The sequence below is a fragment of the Heteronotia binoei genome, chromosome 7, assembly GCF_032191835.1.
Source record: "Heteronotia binoei isolate CCM8104 ecotype False Entrance Well chromosome 7, APGP_CSIRO_Hbin_v1, whole genome shotgun sequence".
Lineage (NCBI taxonomy): Eukaryota > Metazoa > Chordata > Lepidosauria > Squamata > Gekkonidae > Heteronotia > Heteronotia binoei.
Window position 1 is genome coordinate 57,742,140 of NC_083229.1, and position 25,028 is coordinate 57,767,167.

Consider the following 25,028-nt stretch of genomic DNA (forward strand, 5'->3'; position numbering starts at 1 on the left):
GAATATGTTTCCAATTGAACAATATGCCAAAAAATTACCTTCATGTCTCAAGTGACTGAGCCAAGTTATATATGACAGAGGATCCATGTTTTTATGTACACCCATTCATGTATCAAGTGGAGGTGTGAAGGTCCTTTTTAAAAATTAAAGGCTGTTTCTACACAGAGATGATTCCGTGTTGTACACTTATTGCCTCATATCTCATCCTTCCCTGTACAACTGGAGGACTTTTTGCCAGTTCTTTAAAACCATTATAGCAATATAGCTAACACTGATTTTTAAAAAGCTGACCAGTAGTATTGGGGAAGCAGTGGCAGCTGCAAACGAAACTTGTGCCAAGGTGGGTGAGAAGGTATAGAAATCTACACCTTCCTGTCCACATGGTGGGCAAATAGTACAATCTATTTGGAAAGTTGTCCTGACCTGGAGAGCCCCATCTTGGAAGCTAATCGGTTGACCCTGGTGTGTATTTAGATGGGAGACCTCCAAGGAGTACCAGGGGTGTGACATGGAGGCAGGTAATGGCAAACCACCTCTGAATGTCTCCTGCCTTGAAAACACTACGTGGTGGCTGTAAGTCAGTTATTAGGCATGGACACAGACTGGGAAAGTGCAGTTTGGTCCAGGGCTTGTGAACCAGGCGGCCTCAGACTGAACCCCAAACCAAACCCCCAAACAAAAAACCTGCCCGAACTGAACCAGTTTGGGTGGCATTGGGTCCCATCCCTAGCATACCTGCATCAACTGGAAGTGATGATGATGGCAAAGTACTTGTGTCACTTACATATGTTTTAGATGCGCTGGAGGCAGGGCCCAACACCACCTGGAAGTGATGCACTAAAAACGTGATCCAAACCAAGAAGAAAAGCTCAATGAGTGTTCAGGGGAAGGTGCCTTCCCCTAACCTTGGCTCATTAACTCTGAACCAGGCAAAGTCCAGCTCAGATGGTTCTGTGCCCATCCCTATCAGCTATGACTTGATGGCAAAAAAAAAGTGGAAAGATAGAATAGAAGCTGGTTTTGGAAAGGGTGGAGTAAAGCAGAGGAAAGTATGAAAGTGTACAACTGGAGGACAAGTGGGGGATTATGTTGTGGGGATGCTCCAGTGAAAAAAAAGTTGCAGTTTTAGACCCAGGCCAGAGCAAAACATTGGTGCAGATGTGACCACACAGCATACATATGAGAAACAACTGCCTGCCTGCTTTCCACTTAACTGTGCTGCATCAGTTTAGGCTTTTTCCCGCTGCCGCAAATCACTTCTGACATATCAGCTAGACTGGGAGAAAAAATTCTTAAAACAATGAAGCCAAGCTCTAAGTCGGGGGTGGCCAAACTGTGGCTTGGAAGCTACATGTGACTGTTTCACACATATTGTGTGGCTCTCGAAGCCCCCAGCACCCCATTGGCTGGCTTGGAGAAGGCATCTGTCTCTTTAAATCACTTTTCCAAGCAAGCTTATTGGTGGCTTGGAGAGTGTATTTAAAATTGAAGTCACTTTCTTTCCTCCTCTCCCTCCCTCCTCGTATATTTGCCTTCCTTCTTTCCTGTTTGCAACTCTCAAACATCTGACATTCATGTCTTTCAGCTCTCAAACATCTGTTGTTCATTCTATGTGGTTCTTATATTAAGCAAATTTAGCCACCCCTGCTCTAAGTAATGGTGTGGAGGGTCAGAATTTATTCTGTGCTATATTTCCTGTAGAACATAGATTCACTAATTCCTGCTTTATCCATAGCTAACACACAAATACTCTCCTCATACCTCATCTGACCCTTAGGAGAAAAAATGATGGGATGCTATAAAATGGGAGCATTGAGTTAGCACTGAGGGCACCTGGGTTCAAATCCACATTCAGTCATGAAACATAATGGATGACTTGAGCCAGTCATATGTTCTTAGTCTGCTTTGCTGGATTGTTGTGAGGCTAAAATAGAGGAGGGAAGAATGCTGTGCTGAGTTCCTGAGGAAGAGAGAAGATGAAATGTGATAGACAAATAAGTGCACACAAAAAGCCTATCTGCAGCTCTAACTCTGCTCTACTTCAGAACCCTGAGGCAGCTCCAATGTACCTAGACAAAGACGCAAAAGGACAGAGTGAGGCTTTCAAGACAAAGGCTGCCTTGAAACTCACCGCTAAGTCTAACAGCCAGTAGTTTCCAAGAGAATGATAAGCACAGTAGCTGGATCTGTCAAAAGGGGGGAAAAGCAATTATCAGTTTGGAATGCAGTAGACAATTTTGGTTTCAAGTTTCCAGAACTCTTGCGGAATGAGAGGGTTGCTGCAAGAAATAGAACAAAAGTTATAACTGCAGGCAACACCTAGCTGTAATCAAATGTGCTGTTTTCTCTCACAAAAATAATGGTGTTGGGTGGTTTTGTGTTTGAAGAATGAATGATAACTTGCTAAGCAAAATGCATTTCGAAATCCAGAAATAATCCCACATTATTTTAACTATATATAATCTATAAACAAAGTGATTTGAATTTTGAATTATCTGTCCCTTTGAATGGACTTAAGCACACCAATGGAGATTTTTAAGCTCTTATATTTATTGTATATGTATAAATGTTGTTAGCCGCCCTGAGCCCGCCTAGGCGGGGAGGGCGGGATACAAATAAAATTTTACCTTACCTTACCTTACAAGGGTTTCTCCACTCATTTCAGTGCAAGGAAATGTTCCACTAAACTTGATTTTTAAATCATTCCTGCATAATCAATTGTAATATGTGAAGCAATACTTAGCAAAAGGGTATGATCAGAACATTCTGGACCTCATTACTGTAGATAAGATTTATAATTTCTGCCTAGCAATCTGAATCAAACAACAAACTAAAAATGTCCTGGCTGCAAAAGCAAGTCCTATAGTAATATAAGCAAATAAAAACCTGCCTGTCTGTATCTACCTCTATGTATCTATATATACACACTGAAACACTTCAAGTATTTCAACAATGGCTACCTCTATATTAACTGATTATGTGACCATGGTGAAATAGCTTGCAGTAATTAACACTCTCACCTTATCTTATACTCTTGGAGGTAACTGCTTTGAGCATGAACTCTGCTTCACTCATAACTGACTTTTCCACTCATCTCAGTGCAAAGAGGCATTATACTAAAAACAGATTTTCTGATAACAGGCATATCTTGGTATATAAATTTTCTACCACAATTTACAGCATTCTTGAATACATAGAGTGGAGATATTATAAAAAGTTGGGATATTTTGGGAGGCGGTTGTTCCTCTGCTGTTTTCTATTCAAAAGTTCTTTTCTTATGTACAGTTGTGTGGTAATATAGTTTTCTGAATCCATCTACAGTTGTGCACATGAGAAAGTTAACTCTGTTGTTGAAGGTTCTGAGGTAGCTTTAGACATCTTTCACTATGAGATGACACTACAGTGGATTAAAATGGGTATCTCCCACATAATTTTCTCCTGTACGCATCACAGATCACCATGTGAAATAGCAGACAGCTACAGCTAAAACAGCAACTGATAAGTGAACAAATAAAGTTTACCTACCCTCCCCAAACAGTCTACTGTCAGAGCTTCTGCCCCTCCCCCACATTTTTCATTATTGCTACTGCATGTGCCCTAGCCTTTCACTCAGAGACAAAAGGCTAGCAAGAGCCCAGGTAGCTTTCAGATCCTTGCCTCATACTTAAAAAAGCAGAGAGGGCACAAGAAGATGAAGTGGCTCGAATTGTCCAACAACTGAGCACCTCCAGTATAGTGGGAGCAAATTAAAAACTGATCAGCACCTACCTCAGGCTATAAATGGGCAGATGGCACTGACTAGGAGCTCCTGTTGACAAATCTTACAACTGCATTGTTGGCAAAGATAAAGTTTTCACATTGATTGAAAAAGTCAGGGAAATATAAAAAATATAAAATTTACCTCAGATTGCTTTTTCAGAGTCACATACTGCTTACTTACTAACCCACAATCCTGTAATTGTAAGAATACTTGGAAATACTGAACAGAACAAAATAAAGAAGAGATGGGAATAATACACTGAAGAACTATGGAGAAGAGAGAAGATTACTGATTCCTTCAAAGTAGAATATTTTGAAGAATCTACAGTTGTAGAATGTGAAGTGAAAGCTGTACTCTAAGCAATTGGGAGAAATAAATTGGGAGTGGATGAGATAACAAAAAGGCTATTTTAAACCACAGAAACGGTTCACCAAAATCTTAATTTTAATTGGTTTTGTTGTTGTATTTATTGCTTGTATTTGTATTTATTGTATTTTAACTGCTGTATTTTAAGTGTTTTAAGCTCCCCTCATGTCCACCACTAGAAGAGGGTGCGGGGTATAAATTTAATTAATTAACTAACTAAAATATGCCAACAAATATGGAAAGCAAAACAATGGCCTTCAGACTACAAATGCTCAGTCTGGATTCCATTCTGAAAAAATGAGACAACTGTAGCAACTATTGGACCATTGCATTAATTTATCATACAAGTAAAGCAATGTTCAGTATCTTACAAGACTGTTACCATATATAGAACAAGAAATTCCAGATGTTCAAGCTGGATTCAGAAAGGAAGAGGCATTAAAGATCATATTGGAAATTTATGTTGCGTACTGGAGCATATAAGAGAATTTCAGAAGAAAATCAGCTTGTTTCATAGATTATAGCAAAGCTTCTGACTGACAAGGTTGGTTTTAAAAGAAATGGGCACACCACAACATCTGATTATTCTGATGCACAACCTGTACTCCGGACAAAAGGTTACTGTTTGGGCAGAATATGAAGAAACAGTTTTCTAATTAGCAAATATATCGGACAAGGACATATTTTATTTCTCTTATCTCTTCAATCTATAGTCAAAATATATTATAAATAAAACTGGTCTAGATAAAAGTGGAATGAAAACTGTAGAAGGAATTGGTAGAAGGAACATTAACAATTTGAGATATGCAGATGAACCTCATTACTGACAAAAAAATAGCGAAGACCTGAAATGACTACTAATGAAGATTAAAGCAGAATGTGCCACAGCAGGATTACAACCAAACATCAAAAAGACAAAAGTAATTACTGAGGTTTTATAGAATGCTAAAGTTAAAGAAACTGAAATTGTTAAAAGTTTTCTATTCCTTGGCACCATCATCAACCAAAACAGAGATTGCAACCAAGAAATCAGAAGAAGATTGAGACTGGGAAGGGTAGCCATGAAGGAACTAGAAAAGATCCTTAGTGTAAGGCTGTCACTGGTGACCAAGATCAAAATAATTCATATAATAGTATTCCCCATTACTGTGTATGGAAGTGAAAGTTACACAATTAAGAAAGCTGACAGGAAGAATGTTAATTTATTTGAGTTATGTTGGAGGAGAGTTTTATATAAATCACAGTCAAAGACAAATTAGTGAGTTCGAGATCAAATCAAGTCTGAACTCTCCTAAAAAGCTAAAATGACAAATGGAGGCTATTGCATTTTGGTCAGGTTATGAGAAGACAAGACAAGAATCACTGGAAAAGCCAATAACGCTAGAAAAAATTGAAGGCAGCAGGAACATAGAAAGATTCAAGATAAGATGGATTGACTCACTCAAGGAAGCCATGGTCATCCGTTTGCAGAACCTAAGCAAGCCTGTTAACAACAGGACTTTTGGAGATCATTAATTAATAGGGTCATCATAAGTTGGAAGCAACTAGATGGCGCTTACATATGCACATACATAAGAATATTTACCACTTCACTGAACTGAGTTCACCTGAGCATGGCAAAATCAACAACTGCTCTTACATGTTCTATTGTGGCTCCCACCTTATAGAATGGCCTGTCTAATGAGGTTAGGAAGGTTCCTACTCCCCTAGCTTTCTGCAAACTATGCCAAACTGAATTAAATGCTATTCCTCTAAAAACATCAGCTGGGAAACGAGCCAGTAAATACCTAGTGACCAGCTATTTATAAAACAAAGAGATAAAAGTCAGCCAGGAAGAGTTAACTAAGTTGCTGTTAGGCTGCTTCAAACAATTAACAGCCTAAAGGAACAGAAAAAAGGTTTAAAAGGTTAATACAACTGTATAAAAGGTTAATAAAATAACTTAGCGTTTTGGAGCTTCGGCGGCAGCCGCTTTCATTCATCACAAACTGAATTATTTAAGAGAGTTTTTTTGCAGATAACAGGACTGTACTGTAACAAAATGGTTCTGAAAGATACTTGGGTAAAGAAATTGGTGCTTTCTTTTATATTACTCAGCATAGTTCATACTGATTATTGCTGTCAGATGAATTCTGCTATGTAATTTTTGCATCATTTACTGCATCATGTTAATACTTCATTTGGTTTCAGATTTCTGGTTGGTTCTAGATTTGTATTATTTATTTATCTGGATTCTAAACCACCCTCCCCTGTAAAAACAGGGCTCAGGGCAGTGTACAGCATGGAATACATTCATATAATAAATGCATAATTAAAACAGTTAAAACAATAAAAATACAACAAGCAAACCTAACAGATGCCAAAAACTTCCAGTTGTACTGCTGCCTCATGGGGAAGGGGAGGTAGGAGTGACAGGTGGAATTGTCTCTGTCCTCAACCAAATGCCTAGTGGAATGCCTTACAGAGTATGTGGAACTGTATCAGGTTCTTCAGGGCATGGATATTATTTGGCAGAGAGTTCCACCAGATTGGGCTGGGGGACCACCAATAAGTTTTGATCAGCTGAGCACAATGCTCTTCAGGGGTATACCAGGAGATGCGGTCCTAAAGATACATGGATCCCAAACCATAAAGTGCCTTGAAGGTTAGTACTAAAACCTTGAACCCGATCTGGTACCCTATTGGCAGCCAGCGCAGCTCATGCAGCACAGGATGAATATGTGCTGTTCACAAAGTCCCTGTGAGGACCCGCACCACCATATTCTGTACCAGTTGGAGTTTCTGGGTTAGTCTCAAGGGTAGCCCTGCAGAGAACAAGTTACAGTAGTATAATCTGGAGGTGACCATTGCATGGATTACCGTGGCTAGGTCAGGGTGAGACAGGTAGGAAGCCAGCTGCCTGATCCGGCATAGCTGGAAGAACGCCAGTCTGGCAACATTTGTGACCTTGGCCTTGGGCCTTTTTACAATCCAAATCCTATTGCATGTCCCATCCTGTAAATTGCACTGATTTATTGTGTAATCTACCTTAAGTCCCAATGAGAAAGCTGGACTATATAGAATGAAAATAAACACAACTGTAAAATCCTTCTGGGTAAACAGACTTGAGTTTGGGTTTGTTTAATACAATAACAATTGTTAAGGAGTGGCTGAATGCCAAATGTCTATTTTCATTGCCTGTTTTGTGAATATCAAATCCTATTGCATTATCAGATGTTTCAGCCTGTTAATTGCATTCATTTACTGTGTAATCCACCTTCTCCTACATTTTCCTCCACATTGCTAACAATCATTATTTCTTTGTGTTCGTGTTGGAATACATGAAGCTGCCTTACACCAAAAAAGATCAATGGGTCATCTAGCTCAGTTTTCTCCCCAGATTGGCAACACTTGCTTCCTGAGATCTTTTAACTAGAATTCCCAGGGACTGAACTTGGGAGGACTCCATCAGAGAGTCAGCTGAGATAAGTATGTAGAGTAGAAGACATTAACAATGTGTGGAAATTATTGCCAGTGTCTGCACTGGATAAAATGCCCTATACACCTTGCTCTTGTTTTCTGGCAGTAGTTGTGTTGACTGTATTTTGTTTTAGGGCAGAGGAAAATGAAACTGGAATCTCTTGTATCATTACTCTAATGCCAGTAATTTATACAGCAGTATACACCATAGCAACACACACTATCTCTGTTGCTCAAAATAGTCAAGGTAAATGCAGAATATATCAACATAACAGTTTCCCCGGTCCATAAATGCACTTGTGAATTTTGGCTAGAGATAATGCTGAACAAATACATATTTCCTCCAATATTCCTTACTTGGTAGTTCAGAACTAAACTAAACTTCTTTGTACTCCAGATATTTAATATGGATTAGAGTTCTCCAATCATATTGTAAACAATTGCATACATTACTAGTCTACCTGAAGCCCATGCAGACCAACATAGATCAGCTGTGATACAGCAACAGCTTGTGGGTAAAACAAACCCCACTCAAACATAACCACCAGAAAGGCATAGAGTACAACATCTTCCCTATCTACTCATTTAGAGGCAGTCGTTATTCACCATGTGTGAGTGGCTGTTTACAAGAGCCACCTCAAATGTGACAATCTTCCTAAACAGATAGGAAACAACCCACCTGTAAACTGTCATATAATCAGGGGGGTTTTTTGTAGCAGGAACTCCTTTGCATATTAGGCTACATCCCCCTGATGTAGCCAATCCTTCAGGAGCTTACAGGGCTTTTCTTACAGGGCCTACTGTAAGCTCTTGGAGGATTGGTTACATCAGGAGGTGTAGCCTAATATGCAAAGGAGTTCCTGCTACAAAGAAAAGCTCTGGTCATATTTAATAATCAGACTACTATTTTACTGCATATATATGCATTGGGAAGCCATGATGGAATGCAGCTCCTAACTTACTGCTGTGGGTATGCACAGTGGGACAAATATACACAATTGTCATACAGACTGCATAAGTGCTTATCTGTTTTTTTTTTTAAATGACAATCCTTCTGAAGAGAGCCACAGGTAGCAAACTTTCCGCCTCTGCAGAGTTGCCAGAGAATTCGGAAAGTAGCAGCCATTTTCCTTGCTCATTGGACCTAGCAAAACTGTTGGGTCTGTTATCCCTAACAGGGTGTGATACAGAAGCAAAGAGGTACATAAGGAATGGTTTTGGGATCCATGGCTTTAGCAACACTATACAGCACTGGAACGAAAGGTTAAACATGACATTTTGTGGGAGATCCACAACAGAATCAGCTAACATTTTTAAATATTAGAAATGTCCACAGGAGATAGATCAGGGTCAATGTAAGAAGGTACATTTATTTTACAAAATTTAACCCCCTTCTTTCCACCCATATAGGGGCCACCAAGGCAGCTAATGAATTAAAAACATAGCCATTCAAATTAGAAATCCTTCTTCCTGCACCATGGTGCCAGCAGAAAGTCCATCACCCCAGCTGTTACTACTAGATAATTAAAAGATCAAAGCAATACAGGCGCAGCTTGCTACAGTGTGTGTCTGGTAAAGGCCTAAGAGAATGAAGAACAATAGTACTGAATAATCTGAATGTTGTGATCCTCATCCATGACTTACCAAAAACCCTCTTATTCATTGTCTTAAATTTCTAGTTTTAAAGATAAAAGTTTTACTTTTCAAATATAGGTTTCTGTTCTTCCAGACTGCAGGTAGCTGCATTAATCCAAAGCAAAATCCAAAACTAGAAGCAGCACAATATCTTGTATTACAATCGACCAAAATGACACAAATTTTTGTGCAAGCTCTTGTGTTCTCCAGAACTCTTCATCAGTGGGGATGTTTTTAAAAAGGGAGGGGGAGAAAAATAGGATTTTCCAGGTCATGATCTTAAGCCTTGTCTTGCCAACATCCTTCTATTCACTCTTGATCTGGACTGAAGAAGCAGAATTAGGAGGCATAAAAATACACTCCCCTCCCCCCAAAAACCCAATGATCAATCAGATGTCCTTAATATCGCCAGGCAGAAAACATAGCTTCCTTTGAAGGCTGAGAGTAGTGGAAAAACTTGGCAGTCAATGGATTAATACTGGAGATTAATTTTAGGTGGTTTGCAACATACAAGGATAAAAGTCTCAACTATGGCCATGTTATGCACTGTGAGTATAGTTGAACTTCTGGAATGGAACTTTCCCACAACTTCCTCTTCATTACAACCTGCTGAACTCCCTAAAATCCATGGACCCCCATGAACAAAGGGAATGACTTATACAGGATGAGAAGGGGTACAGTGAATTGGTGAAATTCTCATGCAAAGTGGCAAGCAGAACAAGATATAGGATTCAACACAGCTGATTATTTGCTTCAAGTAGTAAATTAATCTTTGTTTCACTCCTTTGAAGACTGTCTCATGCCGTTCCCTCCACATCCCAACTAAACGTCAGAGACTGTATTCATCTACATTTAAAAAATGCAGGAGTTGCAGTAGGTTTTCCTAGCTATATATGAATGAAAATCAAAATACAGGCTACAAGAAACTATGGATTTTAATACAATCAAGCTGTAATATATTAGTATTCCAAATACAAGTTAAGTTTTCCTTTTACAAATGCAGTATGTTTTTCATCATCTGTTTCTTTGGGGGAAAATAATCACTTAGCTTCTTCTACAAGAAGAGAAAAGTTATAGTCATGAGATGAGTCATTATGAACAAGTCCTAAGGCTCATTTGTTCTACCCTATCAACCCAGAGAGCACATTTCCAGGCTTTATAATTAATCAGAGTACTTCAGTAGAAAAGTAATAAATGACTGCAATTCTGAGCACACCATGATTGAAGATGGCCCAGTCTGGCCTTAAAGTGAACAATACCATACAGATCTTTGCTTATTATTAAACTTAGGAAACAAACAAAAAAAGCAAGCGAGCAAGCAAATGTTGGCGATGAATCAACTTGCCTTAAAATAACAAATACAATTGTACTGGGTAAACTTTTTTAAACAAATGACATACAAAAACAATTGCATAGTAACATTTTAAGCACAGAGTCACCATAGCTGGTTAACCAAGGCATTTACAGGTGCTACTATTAAAGACAGCCAGTTCTGGAGATGTTAATGTTGTAAACTGGAGGAAAACAGTCAAATGTCCTTGCTTTGAAATAATCTCAACTTTATAAACAGCTAATAAAAGCTATTTTTTTAAAAAAGTATTTTGTGCATCAGCTGTAACAGTCTAAAGAAAGTAGTCTGAAATGCCCAGATTTCTCAAATTACAGCAGATAATGTTCGTTCATAGGTATCATATCAACATAGGCACATATTTTAGAGCCTGTTCACAATCAAGACATTTTGGTCCATTTAAGATGAGAGATGATGTATTACTTGGCTCCACAAAACTTAATGAAATAAGTCTTCTGAAGGTGGTGCATAAGAAAATCCAATGAATGCATCATCTGCTTCCAGCACACTGGCATTTATGATATTATAGTCAGAAGAAATGCAAACTGAATAGGGTACCATCTCTTCTGTAAATGCCATGTCAAAATTCCTAATATCATCTGGACCATCCTAGGAAATAAAAACAACAACAAACATAAATACATGTTATAATATAGAAATGTAGATCTTTTCCTTGTATCTAATTGAGTGGTTCTTACATTAGTTCGAACTTGGAAGGTCCATCTTTTTTTAAAACAAAGGTCCATCTTTTTTTTCCTTTAGTATACTTCACTATTATTACTAATAATATTTATTTTTATTTTGTTAGTGGCTCCATAAGAAATACTTCTAGTGTCCTTTTTGTATAATTTTCCTTCTTGAAGTTATCCTGTTTGCATTGTTGTCTACAATCCTATTCCTACTTAATTTTTCATTGGTTGTATCACACTGTACGATTGCACTGTTTTATATCCCATAGTATGCCTTGAAGTGTAGGCAGACTATAAATAAATAAAAATAAAATTGTGTCATTTTTGCATTTTGCAGTTTTAAACAAGTTCAGTTCTTTTTATAAAAATCCTTATATTCTAATTTCTCAAGATAATATGAAGTATTATACCTACCACATTAGGGTTAAATGGTGGTGAGATCTTTTTTTGAAGGAGGTCAGTCCAGTTGAGAGATTCAAAGAAGGGATGTCTTTGAATTTCAAGCTGAAATATAATAAATTTATTTATTTATTTATTAAATTCAACTTTTAAGCTGCCCTCCCCTGAAAAACAGGGCTCAGGGCAGCATACAACAGTAATAACATTACAAATCTTATAGAAAAATTGCCAAAATTAAAGAGTACTTAAAAATACAATTTACAGCAGCCTAAGTCAGTCTGATGGTGATAAGATTCCTGGGAATATCATTGCCTTGTAGAGAAAGAGGGCTAGAGGAGAAAGAGGAGTGCTGGTCTAGATTGAGGACCATTGCTGCCCTCAACCAAATGCCTGGTGGAACATCTCTGTCTTACATGCCTTGCGGAACAGCAACAGGTCCTGCAGGGCATGGATGTTATTTGGTAGAGTTCCACCAGGTAGGGGCTGGGGCATAAAAAGCCTTGGCCCTAGTGGAGGACATCTGGATATCTCTTGGGTTGGGGACCACCAGAAAGTTCTTATCATCTGAGCGTAAAGCTCTTCTGGGGGTATTCCATGATAAAGATATATTGGTCTTTGTAATATGCTGCATGGAGTTGTCTGGAAAGCATCAGAACATTGTTTCGCTGTCCATATTATAAGCTTTACACTTTACTAGAACTGCACACCTGAACTTGTTTCAGAAGACAAAAGTCTTAGAGAAGCTCAAAACCATTGACTGAGTACATGGCTTTTTATAGCTTTGCAGTCTGTGCTACAATACTTGATTGCCTATAGTGGATCACTGTAGACATGAAAAACACTGGAAATGTTGATCCCACTTGATCAAATGTTAGTGTTTTCAAATCAAAAAGCTATGAGCCTGCTTGCAGGAAAGAACGGCATATAAATCTAAAAATTAAATTAAATGTGAAGAATATCACATTATTGACTCAGCTGTGAATCCTGATACCCCCACAGTTCAAAAACTGCACTTCACAAACTCATTAAGCTGATCTCTCTTGAAAGCTCAGCTTTTGCAATGAGACTAATAATGCAGGCTACCTTTAAAGATCGTTGTAAGGATTATTGGGACTACATATGCTGTGAAAATACTGTGCTCTATATAAATACTATGCAACATTTATTACATCAATTATGAACTAAATTGCCTTCAACCCGACTGCTGTTATAGCAGTACACTTCTTCAGATGATCTGTAATCTAGACATAAGGACAGTGACAAGTTTTCTGTCTGTGAAAATCCAACCTAGTACAGTCCTTCAGATTATCTATCATCTAGACCATAAGGACAGTGACAAGTTCTCTGTCTGAGAAAATCCAACCCAGATTTATAGGTTTCTCTTTTTTTACATTCAGATTAATGGAATTTGGACATAGTTCTGCCTAATCTATCAAATTGATTTCAATCTGAACGGTGTGATTTTCTCAGAATTTTTGCCAGTGTTTTCTACTTTATGTAAAATGTTTTTCTTAATACCAATGAACCTGCAATTTCAGCAGTGCAGTTCAGTGTGTTTTTAGTTACCTTATTATTTGAATAACAAGAGCAGGGGTTATATTAAGCAACAATTCCCCATGTTGAAAATTTCACTTTATTTTCTGAAAGGAACAGCAGCAGGCAAACTCATATATTATTTTAAAACATTTCATATCAAGCAGATTCCATACTTTTTAGTATTATCATGGCAAACAATATTTTTAAAAGACATGCTGACATAAGGAATTAGCTGTTCTTATCTAGCAGGCTTATGGTACTAAACATTATATATTTATTTACTAACTACTGGGTTTCACAGCAGATATATTACATACAAAGTCTTCTTTAGATCCAAGTCTCTTTTGCCGGTTTTTCTCCAAAAGTTCTTCTAGAATAGACCATGCTGTAAGACTGATGCCTGGCCTTAAATTGAGGGGTTTGTGAAGAATGTTTTCATACATTTCGGAGACATCACGGCAGTAAAAAGGAGGCTAGAGAGAAAAATACAATTAGAAAGCTGAATAAGATTGGTGGCCTTGTTTGAGGTATGTGGGCATAAGTTTGGTATGGTCTAAAAAAGTCCAAGTTTGGAATGATCCTCCATGCCACATTCAAGAAAGTTCATTTCAGAGACTACCCAAAAGAAAATGAGCAGCCACTGTACAGCACAGCAAATTCAAAGGTTTATTCCATGACTACTCTGGAACTCCCTTTCTGTTGAGTCTCACTGAAGTTTTAACTCTATTTTATATAGTACCTTCACCAGGATGACCACGTATCCTTTCATTAGAACAATGTTTGAGTCCAGTGGCACCTTTAAGACCAACAAAGTTTAATTCTAGGTATGCATGCATATAAAATTGCTGCAAAGGCAGTTGGATTAAAGCCGAGTACATGCAGCCCTAAACTGTGCTGGAAAAAAAACAGCAGTTCCTCCCTCACCACTGTTGCTTTTCCAAAACATTGGCCCGCTGGGAAAACTCCTGATGATACAAATGGTCAAGTCCACCCCCTGACAAGGGAGAATGGGAATGTGTTGTCCTGGACACTGATACTGGCAGTCTTTTCAAGCTTATTCCATTCTATTCAGCAATGAATAGCATCATTGCCACTTCAGTTGTCTGTTTCATTTGTGCTATGTGACATCATCTGTTTCTGCTAGAAGGCCAGTAAAGGTCATGTTAGTTTTTGAGCAACTAAATACCCCAAAGCAACTCTAGACAAAGCCGTATGACCTGCCAAAGCAGCCTGTTCACAACCTTTGAAAGCAGATATATTCTTAACAATATTGCTAATAGGAGCTATCCTGTTGGCTCAAACATCTAGTCCACCTCTTCCAGCATCCTGTTTACAGCACTGACCATTCACATGCTTCAAATGCTTCCAGGAAACCATGAAGGCATCCCCTACTGTTGCCTCCCAGCAACGGCCATTCAGAAAACTCCTTTAGATACATAGTATGAAAAAAATTAAATACCTACCAGACCATACAGCATTTCATACAAAACAGCACCAAGGCACCACCAATCTACTGTGTTATCATAGGGTTGCTTTCTGATTACCTCTGGGGCCAGGTACTGTAGTAAGGAAAAGATAGTGTGAGCAGTGATGTTAAAAAGCAAGTACCATACAAATGATTTAAGGATGCCAACAGTCTCACTTAGAAGAGGTGATCACTGCATATGTTTTGTCCATCAATCTACTTCATAAGAGGTGATGACAAGGAGTGTTTTGGCACCTTAATGGCTGATAGAGATATTGAAGCATAAGTGTTCATAGACTAAAGCCCATTAATAAAGTGGGCTATAGTTCATGACACCTATGCTTCAAAAGATCTGTTTTAGCTTTATTTTTTATGTGCCCTAAGATTATTTTCTTCTTTAACAATGGTGTTTTAAAAGATTTTTCACACTGTAAGAAGAAAAACACTGGTCAATCCTAAGAACACTTTCCAGGGAGTATGCCCCACTAAGTAGACATGTTTAGGACCACTCTCATAGACTGACATCTCAGCCCTGAACTTCACTGAAAGACATCTTAAACTCACAACAACCAGGTAATTGTAGTGGTAGAACAGGATAGCTAGGTATGCCACAATTTGATCTTACGGAAATATTAACATAGTAAAAATCAACACAATGTCTTCAAATCACAAACTATGGTACAAGAACAACACTCCTCTCTAGAATATGCAATCTAAATTCACTGCTTCATAATGCTTTATTAAGTGCATTGTTTTCACTTGGTTAAAGAGCCCCGTGGCGCAGAGTGTTAAAGCTGCAGTACTGCAGTCCTAATCTCTGCTCACGACCTGACTTCGACTCCCGTTGGAAGCTGGGTTTTCAGGTAACTGGCTCGAGGTTGACTCAGCCTTCCATCCTTCCGAGGTAGGTAAAATGAGTACCCAGCTTGCTGGGGGGGAAGTGTAGATGACTGGGGAAGGCAATGGCAACCCACCTCGTAAAAAGTCTGCTGTGAAAACATTGTGAAAGCAACGTCACCCCAGAGTCGGAAACAACTGATGCTTGCACAGGGCACTACCTTTACCTTTTTCACTTGGTTAAAAAGGAGAGCTATTGATTTCAACTAGATTATTCTGTTTTGCCAACTGGAAAGATGCCAAATTATTGTGCCATAGGAGGGGGGGGGACAACAACCTCTGACAAGTATCAAAGGTTCAAAGAATTGCCATACCAAAACCCCCCAGGTTTATATTTGGTGTCAAATGATTTTTTACAGCGTGCATCGCCTAAAGTTTCTCTCCAGCACAGTTAATTTAAGGATTATGTACACTCAACCTTTAAGGGGTCTGTGGATTTCTGCAAGTATCAAGAGACACATTTGGACTAATGCTGGGATTTGTTGCTATAATGGGAAGCTACCATTTTTTAGTTCTTCTACAAGAAAGCAAAGAATGCAACCTGACACCAGCACCACTTCAAAGCTGTGTACTTGTGCAACATTTTGCAAAAAATGCTGACTAGACAAGGCCTTGATATCATGGCTTGAGATATCTCCCCCTCACTTTAGTTTCCTAACAGCCAGCCTGAGGAAGGATCTGGAGAATATGAATGCTTGCATACTGTTGGATTTCATTGAGGCTTGTCCTAATAAAAGTTACAATGTGTCTTTTGTTTAAGGCTGCCAGGTCCCATCTGGCCACCAGTGGAGGATGGGAGGGGTAAGGTTGACAGATCCAGGTTGGGAAACTCCTGGAGATTTGGGTATGGAGCCTGAGGAGGACAGGGACCTTAGTGGGGTACAGTGCCAGAGTTCAACCCTCCAGAGCATCCATTTTCTCTAGGGAACTGGTCTCTGAAGTCTGGAGATGAACTATAATTCCAGGGGATCCCCAGGTTACATTTGGAGGTTGGCATCCCTAATTTTGTTCCTGTTTTTGAACTTTACTCTGGACCAGTACAACTGTCTACAACTCCCACTCTTTGTTTTGTGTCTGATGTCAGCCATCACAGCTGCTTTCAAGTACAAAGTAAAACAATCAGGGTAAAGTACATACAACTGCACAGAATGAACAATTTGGCTCAACACAGGTGCCTCTCCCCCACTTAAACACTTACTGCAAAATAAAGCAAATCTCTCTTCAAGGAACAACTTACTTCTGGGGTCCCACAAAATGTTGCTGTGGTGTCAGAAGTAGCAATTCCTTCTTTACAAAGCCCAAAGTCTGTTAACACAACATGTCCCTGCACAGAAAACAGAGATTCTATTGTAAAACTATGAAGAATGTTAATGCTAGAGCTCCAGGACTACAGGAGAGATTTAATGCTTACCACTGAATCTAGAAGTATATTTTCCGGTTTCAGATCCCTGGTTATAAGAACAATAATCTTAAATTAATGTCTTGCTACAGTCAGAACCAAAATTAAGTAAAACTTCTAGAAATAAGCAGCTTAAATCTTTAAAGAGCAATCAACTTTCTGAATAAACAGGAGACTAGGGGAGAAGGCTGCCGTCTTTATGCTACTGGGCAACTCCACCAGAAGGACTACCAACAGATAAATTGTATACTCCGTATAGCACCAATACTTTGTTTTAAATTGTTTAAATTATAACTGACTGTCCTATTGTTTTATATTTGAAACTGAGATGTTGGTTTTTATATGATTGTTAGCCGCCCTGAGTCCGTTTGGAATGGGTGAGATATAAATGGAAAGTAAATAAATAAATAAAAAAATTTGTAAGAGTCAGAAGTAAATACATGTGGTATTAGCAAAGAGTTTAATCTCTTTGGTCATCCCCCCCTCCATCTAAATCATTACCTGTATACAATATTTATTGAGTGTAAGTAGCCCAGTGCACTGGCTATTTCAGCAGCATAAAACCTGGCTCTGTGTTCAGGAAAGGAACGTTCTCTTTGCAAATGAAAGAACAGCTGTAAAAATGCAAAACACAAGTTAAATTAATATGGCAATTAAAATAATAATTGATAGCTTCTCTCTTTGCAATATACTGTATATTGTAAGCTTCCTATGAACAATGATCAACAGTGAAAATAGATTCTGTGTATAGTAATTCACATCCTTCCTTTAGCCATTTCCTCCTTTTGTAATCGTGTGTGCTTTAACTGCAGCTGATTGATAATCCAGTGGAAAGGAATCTTCATTTCAAATCTGATGTGGGCTAACAAAAAGTTCTACAGGGTGACTAAAATTGGTTGCTGGGAATCTAACCTCTCAGCCCCCCCCCCCAAGTAACTAGTTTAATCAATGCAGCAGACTAGCCAATGAATGTATATGGTGCAACAATACCACAGTCTATACAAACATCAATGGTTTTGCATTAACTTCTTGGAATATATCATCACAACTTCTGTCCCAAGTGGAATCAAGTAATTGTTTCTTCCAATTTAGTGGGCATGATTCTTGCACCAGAGAAAGAAATCTAAAAATATACCTACCTCCCCTCCATTAACAAAATCCAGGACAAAATAAAGCTTCTCTGTAGTTTGGAATGAATAATGCAATCCCACTAAAAATGGATGTTTCACATTTTTCAACAGCACATTACGTTCAGCCATAATATGTTTTTGCTGCAAGTAAGTGAAAGGTCAATAAGTAAATAGGAACAATTTTGTAATTGGAAGGAAAGATAAAATATCTAATTTCCTTTCACCTCTTTCCTGTTGAGAACAATTTTCTTCTGTAGCACTTTAACAGCATAGAACTTCCCATCCAGTTTTCTTTTTGCAAGAAGAACCTAAAGAGTTTCCAGACAGAATTACCATCAATTTTTGTATTAAAACATTAAACTAGAATAGGAGCAGAATTTGAGCAATAATTATTATTTCATGGTCTTTTCATGTAGTTCATGTTCATGCCACCAGTACAAAGAAGGATTTCCCCAAAGAATTAAAGCTTGAATAGCATGGAATAAAATAAATAAGTAAGAATGAAACATACCTTGCCAAAGCTTCCCTTCCCAATAACTTTCAGGAAATCAAAATCTGTTGGTTTAGCACTAGAAGGGATTCAGGATAAAGAGGATTCTTTAGGGTTGTGAAGAGGGAAATGACAGTATTTTATTTTATAGCCCAATAGCAAAATAGACAGACCTCTACCCCACTATTCTGGATTTTCTATTTCTGTAATATAAAATTTATATAACAAAATATAGTTCTGATTAACCTCTTGCTCCTTGATGGTTGTTCTCATTGTTCACAATCAATATTTACTATTTTGGCATCTCATATTATTTTCAGTCCTACTCAATACAAAACATTCTGCCCCACATTTTCTGTATATTTCTCTTCAGTGTGTTCTTACACTTGTTTTGCTCAATATTTATTTCACTGACTTCTAAAAGGTTCATCTTTTCACTTCAGTTTTTCACTAAGTTCAGACATAGGGACAGTATCTTGGTATCAAACTAGAAAACTGCCCCAGACTACTCAAAATGGCAAATATGTAGCTGTTTCACAGTTAACAATTAAAGTCAGTCTTACATTTGGTTTATATTTAACTAAACCTACTGAGGATTTCCAGATGGTCCCAGGTTGATATTCTGTGAGGTAGAGTTTAACTGTTGAAAATAAGAGGGGAAAAAGTCACATCAAAGTTTTATATATTTTGTTAGAAAAACTTTCCTGTATATTTTAGATACTTGGGTTCCAAAAGAATCAACATAATTGTTACTAATAAAGCTCCCTCTAATAACCACATACCTCCTAATGGCACCTGGTTTTTTTGGCCACTGTGTGACACAGAGTGTTGGACTGGATTGGCCACTGGCCTGATCCAACATGGTTTCTCTTATGTTCTTATGTTAATCAGGTTATGAGAGGGAACATTATTATCAAAAATTACATTGAATCTTTAGGAACTAACCAGCAGTTTCAGTCAATGCAAGTGACAAGGACTAGGAGTATAAATTGCTCCCCCCCTTCAGTTCTTTTTCCAGACAGGTTCTCTTATTTTTAAAACAAAGTAGACTTTGCTCCTATGTTCTTCACATAGCTTTGTATGCTGACCACCAGAAAAGTTAATATCACATCACATCACATCAAAGCAAGCAGTGACTGACAAAGGAGAAGTAACTATTAAAACAAACACTCCCAAGGATTTGGAAGCAACTTCAATGAACACTGACTATAAATTTAAATATACTGAGTATTCCATTCATTGCACTTCAAAAGTTTATATCTAAAGACTGCATACTGTTTCAAGCTTCCCCAGCCAACTGGTTGGTTAGTAAACTACAGAAATCTCTTCAGCAAATTTAGTTCAAAAAAAGCCTGATCCAAGTCTTTCTAGTCTATTTTTGTTCTAAGATTTAATGACAGCCAAAGCTCTCAACAATATAGTCAGCTAAATGTAAATAAGATACTGAAATGCTGACGCAAGAGAGAAAAACAAGTACCGAGTGCATGTTGCCACTGAGCATTTCTTTAGAAGAGGACATAAGTTTCCCAGCTCTGATGATACAGCAGTGTGTTACTGTCACAATAAAAAACCTGATGCACATTTATCTGACACATGAAGCCGCCTTATACAGAATTGGTCCATTGGTTTATCAAGGTCAGTTCTGTCTATTCAGACTGGCAGTGGCTCTCTATTGCCTCAAGCAGAGGTTTTTCACATCACCTTTTTCAATGAAGATCTCAGTAATTGAATCTGAAAATCTTCTGCTTGCCAAGCAGATGCTGTACCATTAGGTCACAGCCCTTCCCAGTAATAATAGCTATGTGATTTTGGGGCAATTAATTCTCACAAGATTGTGGCTCTTTTTCAATTAAATGGAATAAATCACAATCTCACATCAAATTTGCTCTTCTGATATCACATTGAGAAGATCATTTATTTGAACATATATTTTCCCTCCTGGATGTCTGAAAGTGGCATATCACTGGAATAGGCGGAAAGATTCATGGAACTTTCATTATATGCCTTTTCTGACCTGTTCTCTGATCTAAGAACAACAACTTTGAATCTATTGTAGTATTTGCTCACCCAACTTAATACTTTTTACAGATGGTTCCTCACTTTACCACAATCAGCTGCAGGCACGATAAAATTAGGGAGGGGGGGGCTCCACTAAGCACTTAGTGTAGCATTATATTTCCCATAAAAATATAGCAATGTCTCTCTCCAAACTCTTGTCATATGTGTACTTCAAAATAAGTGACTGTACACTTAAACTTAAGACAACTTAAGCAGTAACCACTAAAAAGGGAAGGAGAAAACTTAGTTCCTGTTCACTTGCAGTGGCCATGACATTCCTAAACTGATCCTTAATCAGTTCTTGTTCAGGATGTATGTTTGTGTATTAATTTCTGCTTTTCACTTTACAGCCCAAACAACTGCCTCTTAACTTTACTATAAGGGTGCAATCAGAAAATTACCATAATAAGAAAAAAATATTAATGAGCAATCACTTGGCTGCAAAAAAGCACTGAATGTCCCTACTCATCCATGCAAGAAATAATTTATGATCATGACCACTGTGAATAAACACAAAGTAATTAGTAGAAGTGAGAAGCAGGGAAAGAGCAACCTTTAAAATGGGTAGCATCCACAGGAAGACTGAATTGCTCTCTGTGAATCTACACTACTCTGGCTGCAATTGCATTTTAAGTTCTTAAAAAAGGCACTACAAATGATGTCCAGAAAGGGAGGGAACCCACAGATAACAATGGAATTCAATTGGCTGGCAATGACATCATCTGCACCTCTATAAAAACTGAGCCTACTTCCATGTGGCAAGAATCTCTGTGATCCTCAGCAGCACTGTAGAATTATTATTCCAGAACTGCAAATAGATTATATATGGATCGTGTGACCTAACAGTTAAAGAATAATACATTAGTAAAAGGAGATAGTGAAATATGTGGTAGTAGCCACATGGTTCATTGAAAGTGAGGAAATCACAAGTATGTGTAACAAACATTTTGTTCCTGCTATTTGGTATCTTAAGATATATTTGGCAACTATTACCCTGGTTGCCCTCAAGATAACATATTCTCCCAATTATGAAGTAACAAGTTTCTAAGCCTTCTTGGCAGATGGACTCAAGAACTATTTGTAAGCCTAAATTCCATCCCCAGTATGTTGCAAGCTCCACAGAACTGAAGAAGAGAACTAGCTTTCTTTTATCATCATCTCATTAAACAGAGCTATCAGATGTTAAGGTAAGTAGAGGAATTAAAACCAGCTTTCAAATATTTAACTACCTTGTAAGGGAAGCAAAAAAGCATGGTTGACAACAAACATGCAGAAATTTCTCTCACATAAACTTTGGAATATGTTTAGAATTAGGGGATGGATCCAAAGAATACTCTGATTCAAGGGGAAGGCACTTTTGCTCATGTGGGGAGAGAAGGATTCTACACGTTCCACACGTTTTTCACTTGAACAACAGTCTTTCTCCTATGCTCTGTTCAACAGTGTTTAAAAGAGTTCCCAACACTCAGCAGAAGCTATTCCACTATATGGGAGGGGGACACATGGCATGATGGGAAGAAGAATGCTCCACTCATGGTTCTTTGGATCCAGCATTAGATGTTAACTTAAAAATCTTAAAATGAGTTACCTCCCCGCCCCCCAAAAAATAATAAAGGTGCAATTTAAACATGAATGGTAAACAACCATTCGCTTTAGGAAAAATGGGATTTTTCAGTCCAATTTGCCTGTCACACTAGGGGGATAATATAAGATCTGGCTTAACGGTTTCTGCCTCTAGTGTAGTTAGTCAACTGCCCCCAGGCACTGATATAAACTTAGATGGGTAGTTGCTGGCTGGATGCATGTTTAGATGAAGTATTTTTGGCATCTGCTCATCTAATTTATATGGATACTTTTCAGCTTGTGGATCCTGAGGATGTGTATAACAGGGGTGGGCAAACTTGCTTAACCATATAGAATAAACATCAGATGTTTGAGAGCTGACAGACATGAATGCCAGATGTTTGAGAGCGGAAGAAAGGAAGGAGAGGGGGAGGAGAGGGGGAAAGAAAGCAACTTTAAATGCATTCTCCAAGCTGCCAGCTGGCTTGGCTTGGAGAAGTGACTTAAAGAGAGAAATGCCTTTTCCATGCCAGCTGATGGGGAAGTGGGAGCTTCGAGAGCCACACAACATGTGTGAAAGAGCCACATGTGGCTCCCGAACTGCAGTTTGACCACCCCTGGTGTATAAGATCCTTGGACAGGTAAGCCCTATTACTTATATTCTTGATATTTGCCTTTCTTGGCTGATGCACACCAGAGGGGAACAGGCTGAGTGGGTAAGGGGTGTGATAAATGTATCCTTGAGAGCTGGAGTGGTGCTACTTGTGCTCATGAAGTCAATGATTAGACCTGGGTTGTTGTTTTTTGTGGGGAGACCTCCCTAAGCCCTACTAAGTTGGAAAATTTCCAGCCAGTCTCCCAACTTTCATTCTTAGGAAAGGTATTAGAGTGCATTGTTGCTTCTCAGCTCTTGTAACAGACTGATCTTCTGGACCCATTTCAATCAGACTTCAGGCCAGGATTTGAAACAGATGCTGCTTTGGTCACGGTTTATGAACTCTGTTGAGAACTCAACAGGGTGAACGTGGAAAACGTTAGGCCCTTAGACAGCAGAGCTGAAGCTGCAGCCAGTACAGTGGAAGATGACCCTAAATATTGCCTACCATGATAGCTGGGATCCTAATAGCAGAGGACAGTGTAGCACCAGCATGTATCAACTGCAGCAGGACAACATATTTTTCCTTCCAAGACACACAGCATAGAGCTGTATCACTCTGTATCCCACATTTATGTGAGAGCATTGGTAAGAGGTTGATGATGGGAACGTAGTAACAATTCTCTTCCAAGAGATGAATCTCCAAACCTGAAGATCAAAGAAACTAGCAGGTGAACACACTGGGAGAGTAAAGAGCCCAACAAAGGCATGCATGATGGAAAAGCAGCTATGTAACTGCAACTGTCTCCGTAATCAACCCTTTAAGTAAGCATCTGTTCACAGGTATTATCTTCTGGGGAAATACTTGGGAGAAGTCCTGCAGATTTGGAGAAACCCTTCACTGTTGGGCTGGGAATCGTAGTGTTTCATTCAAGGGGTATGGGGTTAGAGGTTTCCACAGGTCCTCAAGAAGCTATTCCCCACCAAAAATGCATCACAGGTTTCCTGCCTACTGTAGTTAGGATTTCACCATCTGGAGTACAGTTGTTAAGTTCTAGTTTCGCTGCCTCTCCTTTCCATCCAAAGTTGTTACGAGCAGGACTCCTAAATAATGGCTGCTATTGTTGTTACGTTAGATCTTTTTGCATTGTGAATACAATTTTAACAGTACTGTTTGTGGAGCACAGCATACACCAAAAGAAAATAGGTCCAGAGCGAAGGATGCAATGGCTGATATTATGTGAAATGTAGCCTTAAAACTGCAAGACAATTACAAATGAGGTCAAGCAAGGACTTGCTTCACTTTCTTGTGTAATATGATGCAATGTAGAACGATAATTAACAATGGAGCAAAAGAACGGCAATTGTGGGGCTCCTAACTGCCACCAAGTCAGCTGTCTACAGATAATGCAGCAGAAGCAGCTTTGACACACCTCATATCCATTCCACATATTATCTACCTAATGACTACATTAGGCCATGGATGGGTGCTTCCAAGAAAGGCATGCTCTTTGTTCCACTGCTGAGGCTGCACCAATGACATAAGCCCTTTGGCATGCACACATACAGTGTATGCTGAGGGAGTCTGTGTGTTCTAGTGTGGGAGCAGAGGCATCACTAGGGTGGGTTGCACCCTGGGGTGTAACTGATTTAAGTCACCCCCCCCCCCCATTGGGCATCACCCCTTTTGGAGGGCTGCGTCACCCCCTCCGCACACAACCCTGCCCACTTCACATGGCCCCTCCCTCATCCACCCTCTGGTCACATGACCAGCCCCCGTAATCCAAGATACCAGTTTTGCAGCATTTAAGTTTCCCCCACTCACCCACACGCTTTTAGCTGAGCCGGCGGCAGCGCGGCCCCGGTTTCAGAATCCCGGCCAGCCCACACACAGCAGCAGCGTTCTAGTCCCAGGGCCAGCCCCTTCCTGTTGGGGGGGGTCATGGGTCAGTGCCTGGGGCCAATGAGAATGCTCTGGGGGAGGGCCGATGGCCCCCTTGGCCCCGCCCTAGTGACGCTGCTGTGTGGGAGACTGCCATATGGAACCCTACCTTTGCTGAAACTGAAAACAGCTTTGCTCAGACTTATTTGTAACATACCTTTAAGAACTAAGTGGCAGACAAGTGGGGCATAAATCTTTAAAACAAATAATAAGTAAACGTAAGAGAGGCACTCTTTCAATGCAGAAAGTATTAGTATAACCCACTCCTATCTAAAAACCACTGCCAGATTAAAGCCT

General features: G+C 39.0%; 1 protein-coding gene across 2 annotated transcripts in view; it reads right to left on the reverse strand.

Annotated features, from left to right (window-relative positions):
* Positions 1-10,137: 10,137 nt before the first annotated feature.
* SGK3 (serum/glucocorticoid regulated kinase family member 3) overlaps positions 10,138-25,028 on the reverse strand; it is an 86,361-nt gene continuing 71,470 nt past the window's right edge. Inside the window, exons 7-17 of one of the 2 annotated variants that reach the window (XM_060243675.1) lie at positions 19,164-19,213; positions 18,595-18,652; positions 18,308-18,391; positions 18,093-18,224; positions 17,455-17,567; positions 16,966-17,002; positions 16,792-16,878; positions 14,656-14,751; positions 13,510-13,665; positions 11,672-11,761; positions 10,138-11,177 (exon numbers count right to left, since the gene is read on the reverse strand). In XM_060243675.1, the coding sequence (XP_060099658.1) occupies positions 11,007-11,177; positions 11,672-11,761; positions 13,510-13,665; positions 14,656-14,751; positions 16,792-16,878; positions 16,966-17,002; positions 17,455-17,567; positions 18,093-18,224; positions 18,308-18,391; positions 18,595-18,652; positions 19,164-19,213 (1,074 nt within the window). In that variant the 3' untranslated portion in view covers positions 10,138-11,006. The remainder of the gene's footprint in view (positions 11,178-11,671; positions 11,762-13,509; positions 13,666-14,655; positions 14,752-16,791; positions 16,879-16,965; positions 17,003-17,454; positions 17,568-18,092; positions 18,225-18,307; positions 18,392-18,594; positions 18,653-19,163; positions 19,214-25,028) is intronic. The other variant, XM_060243676.1, reaches the window with a different exon arrangement.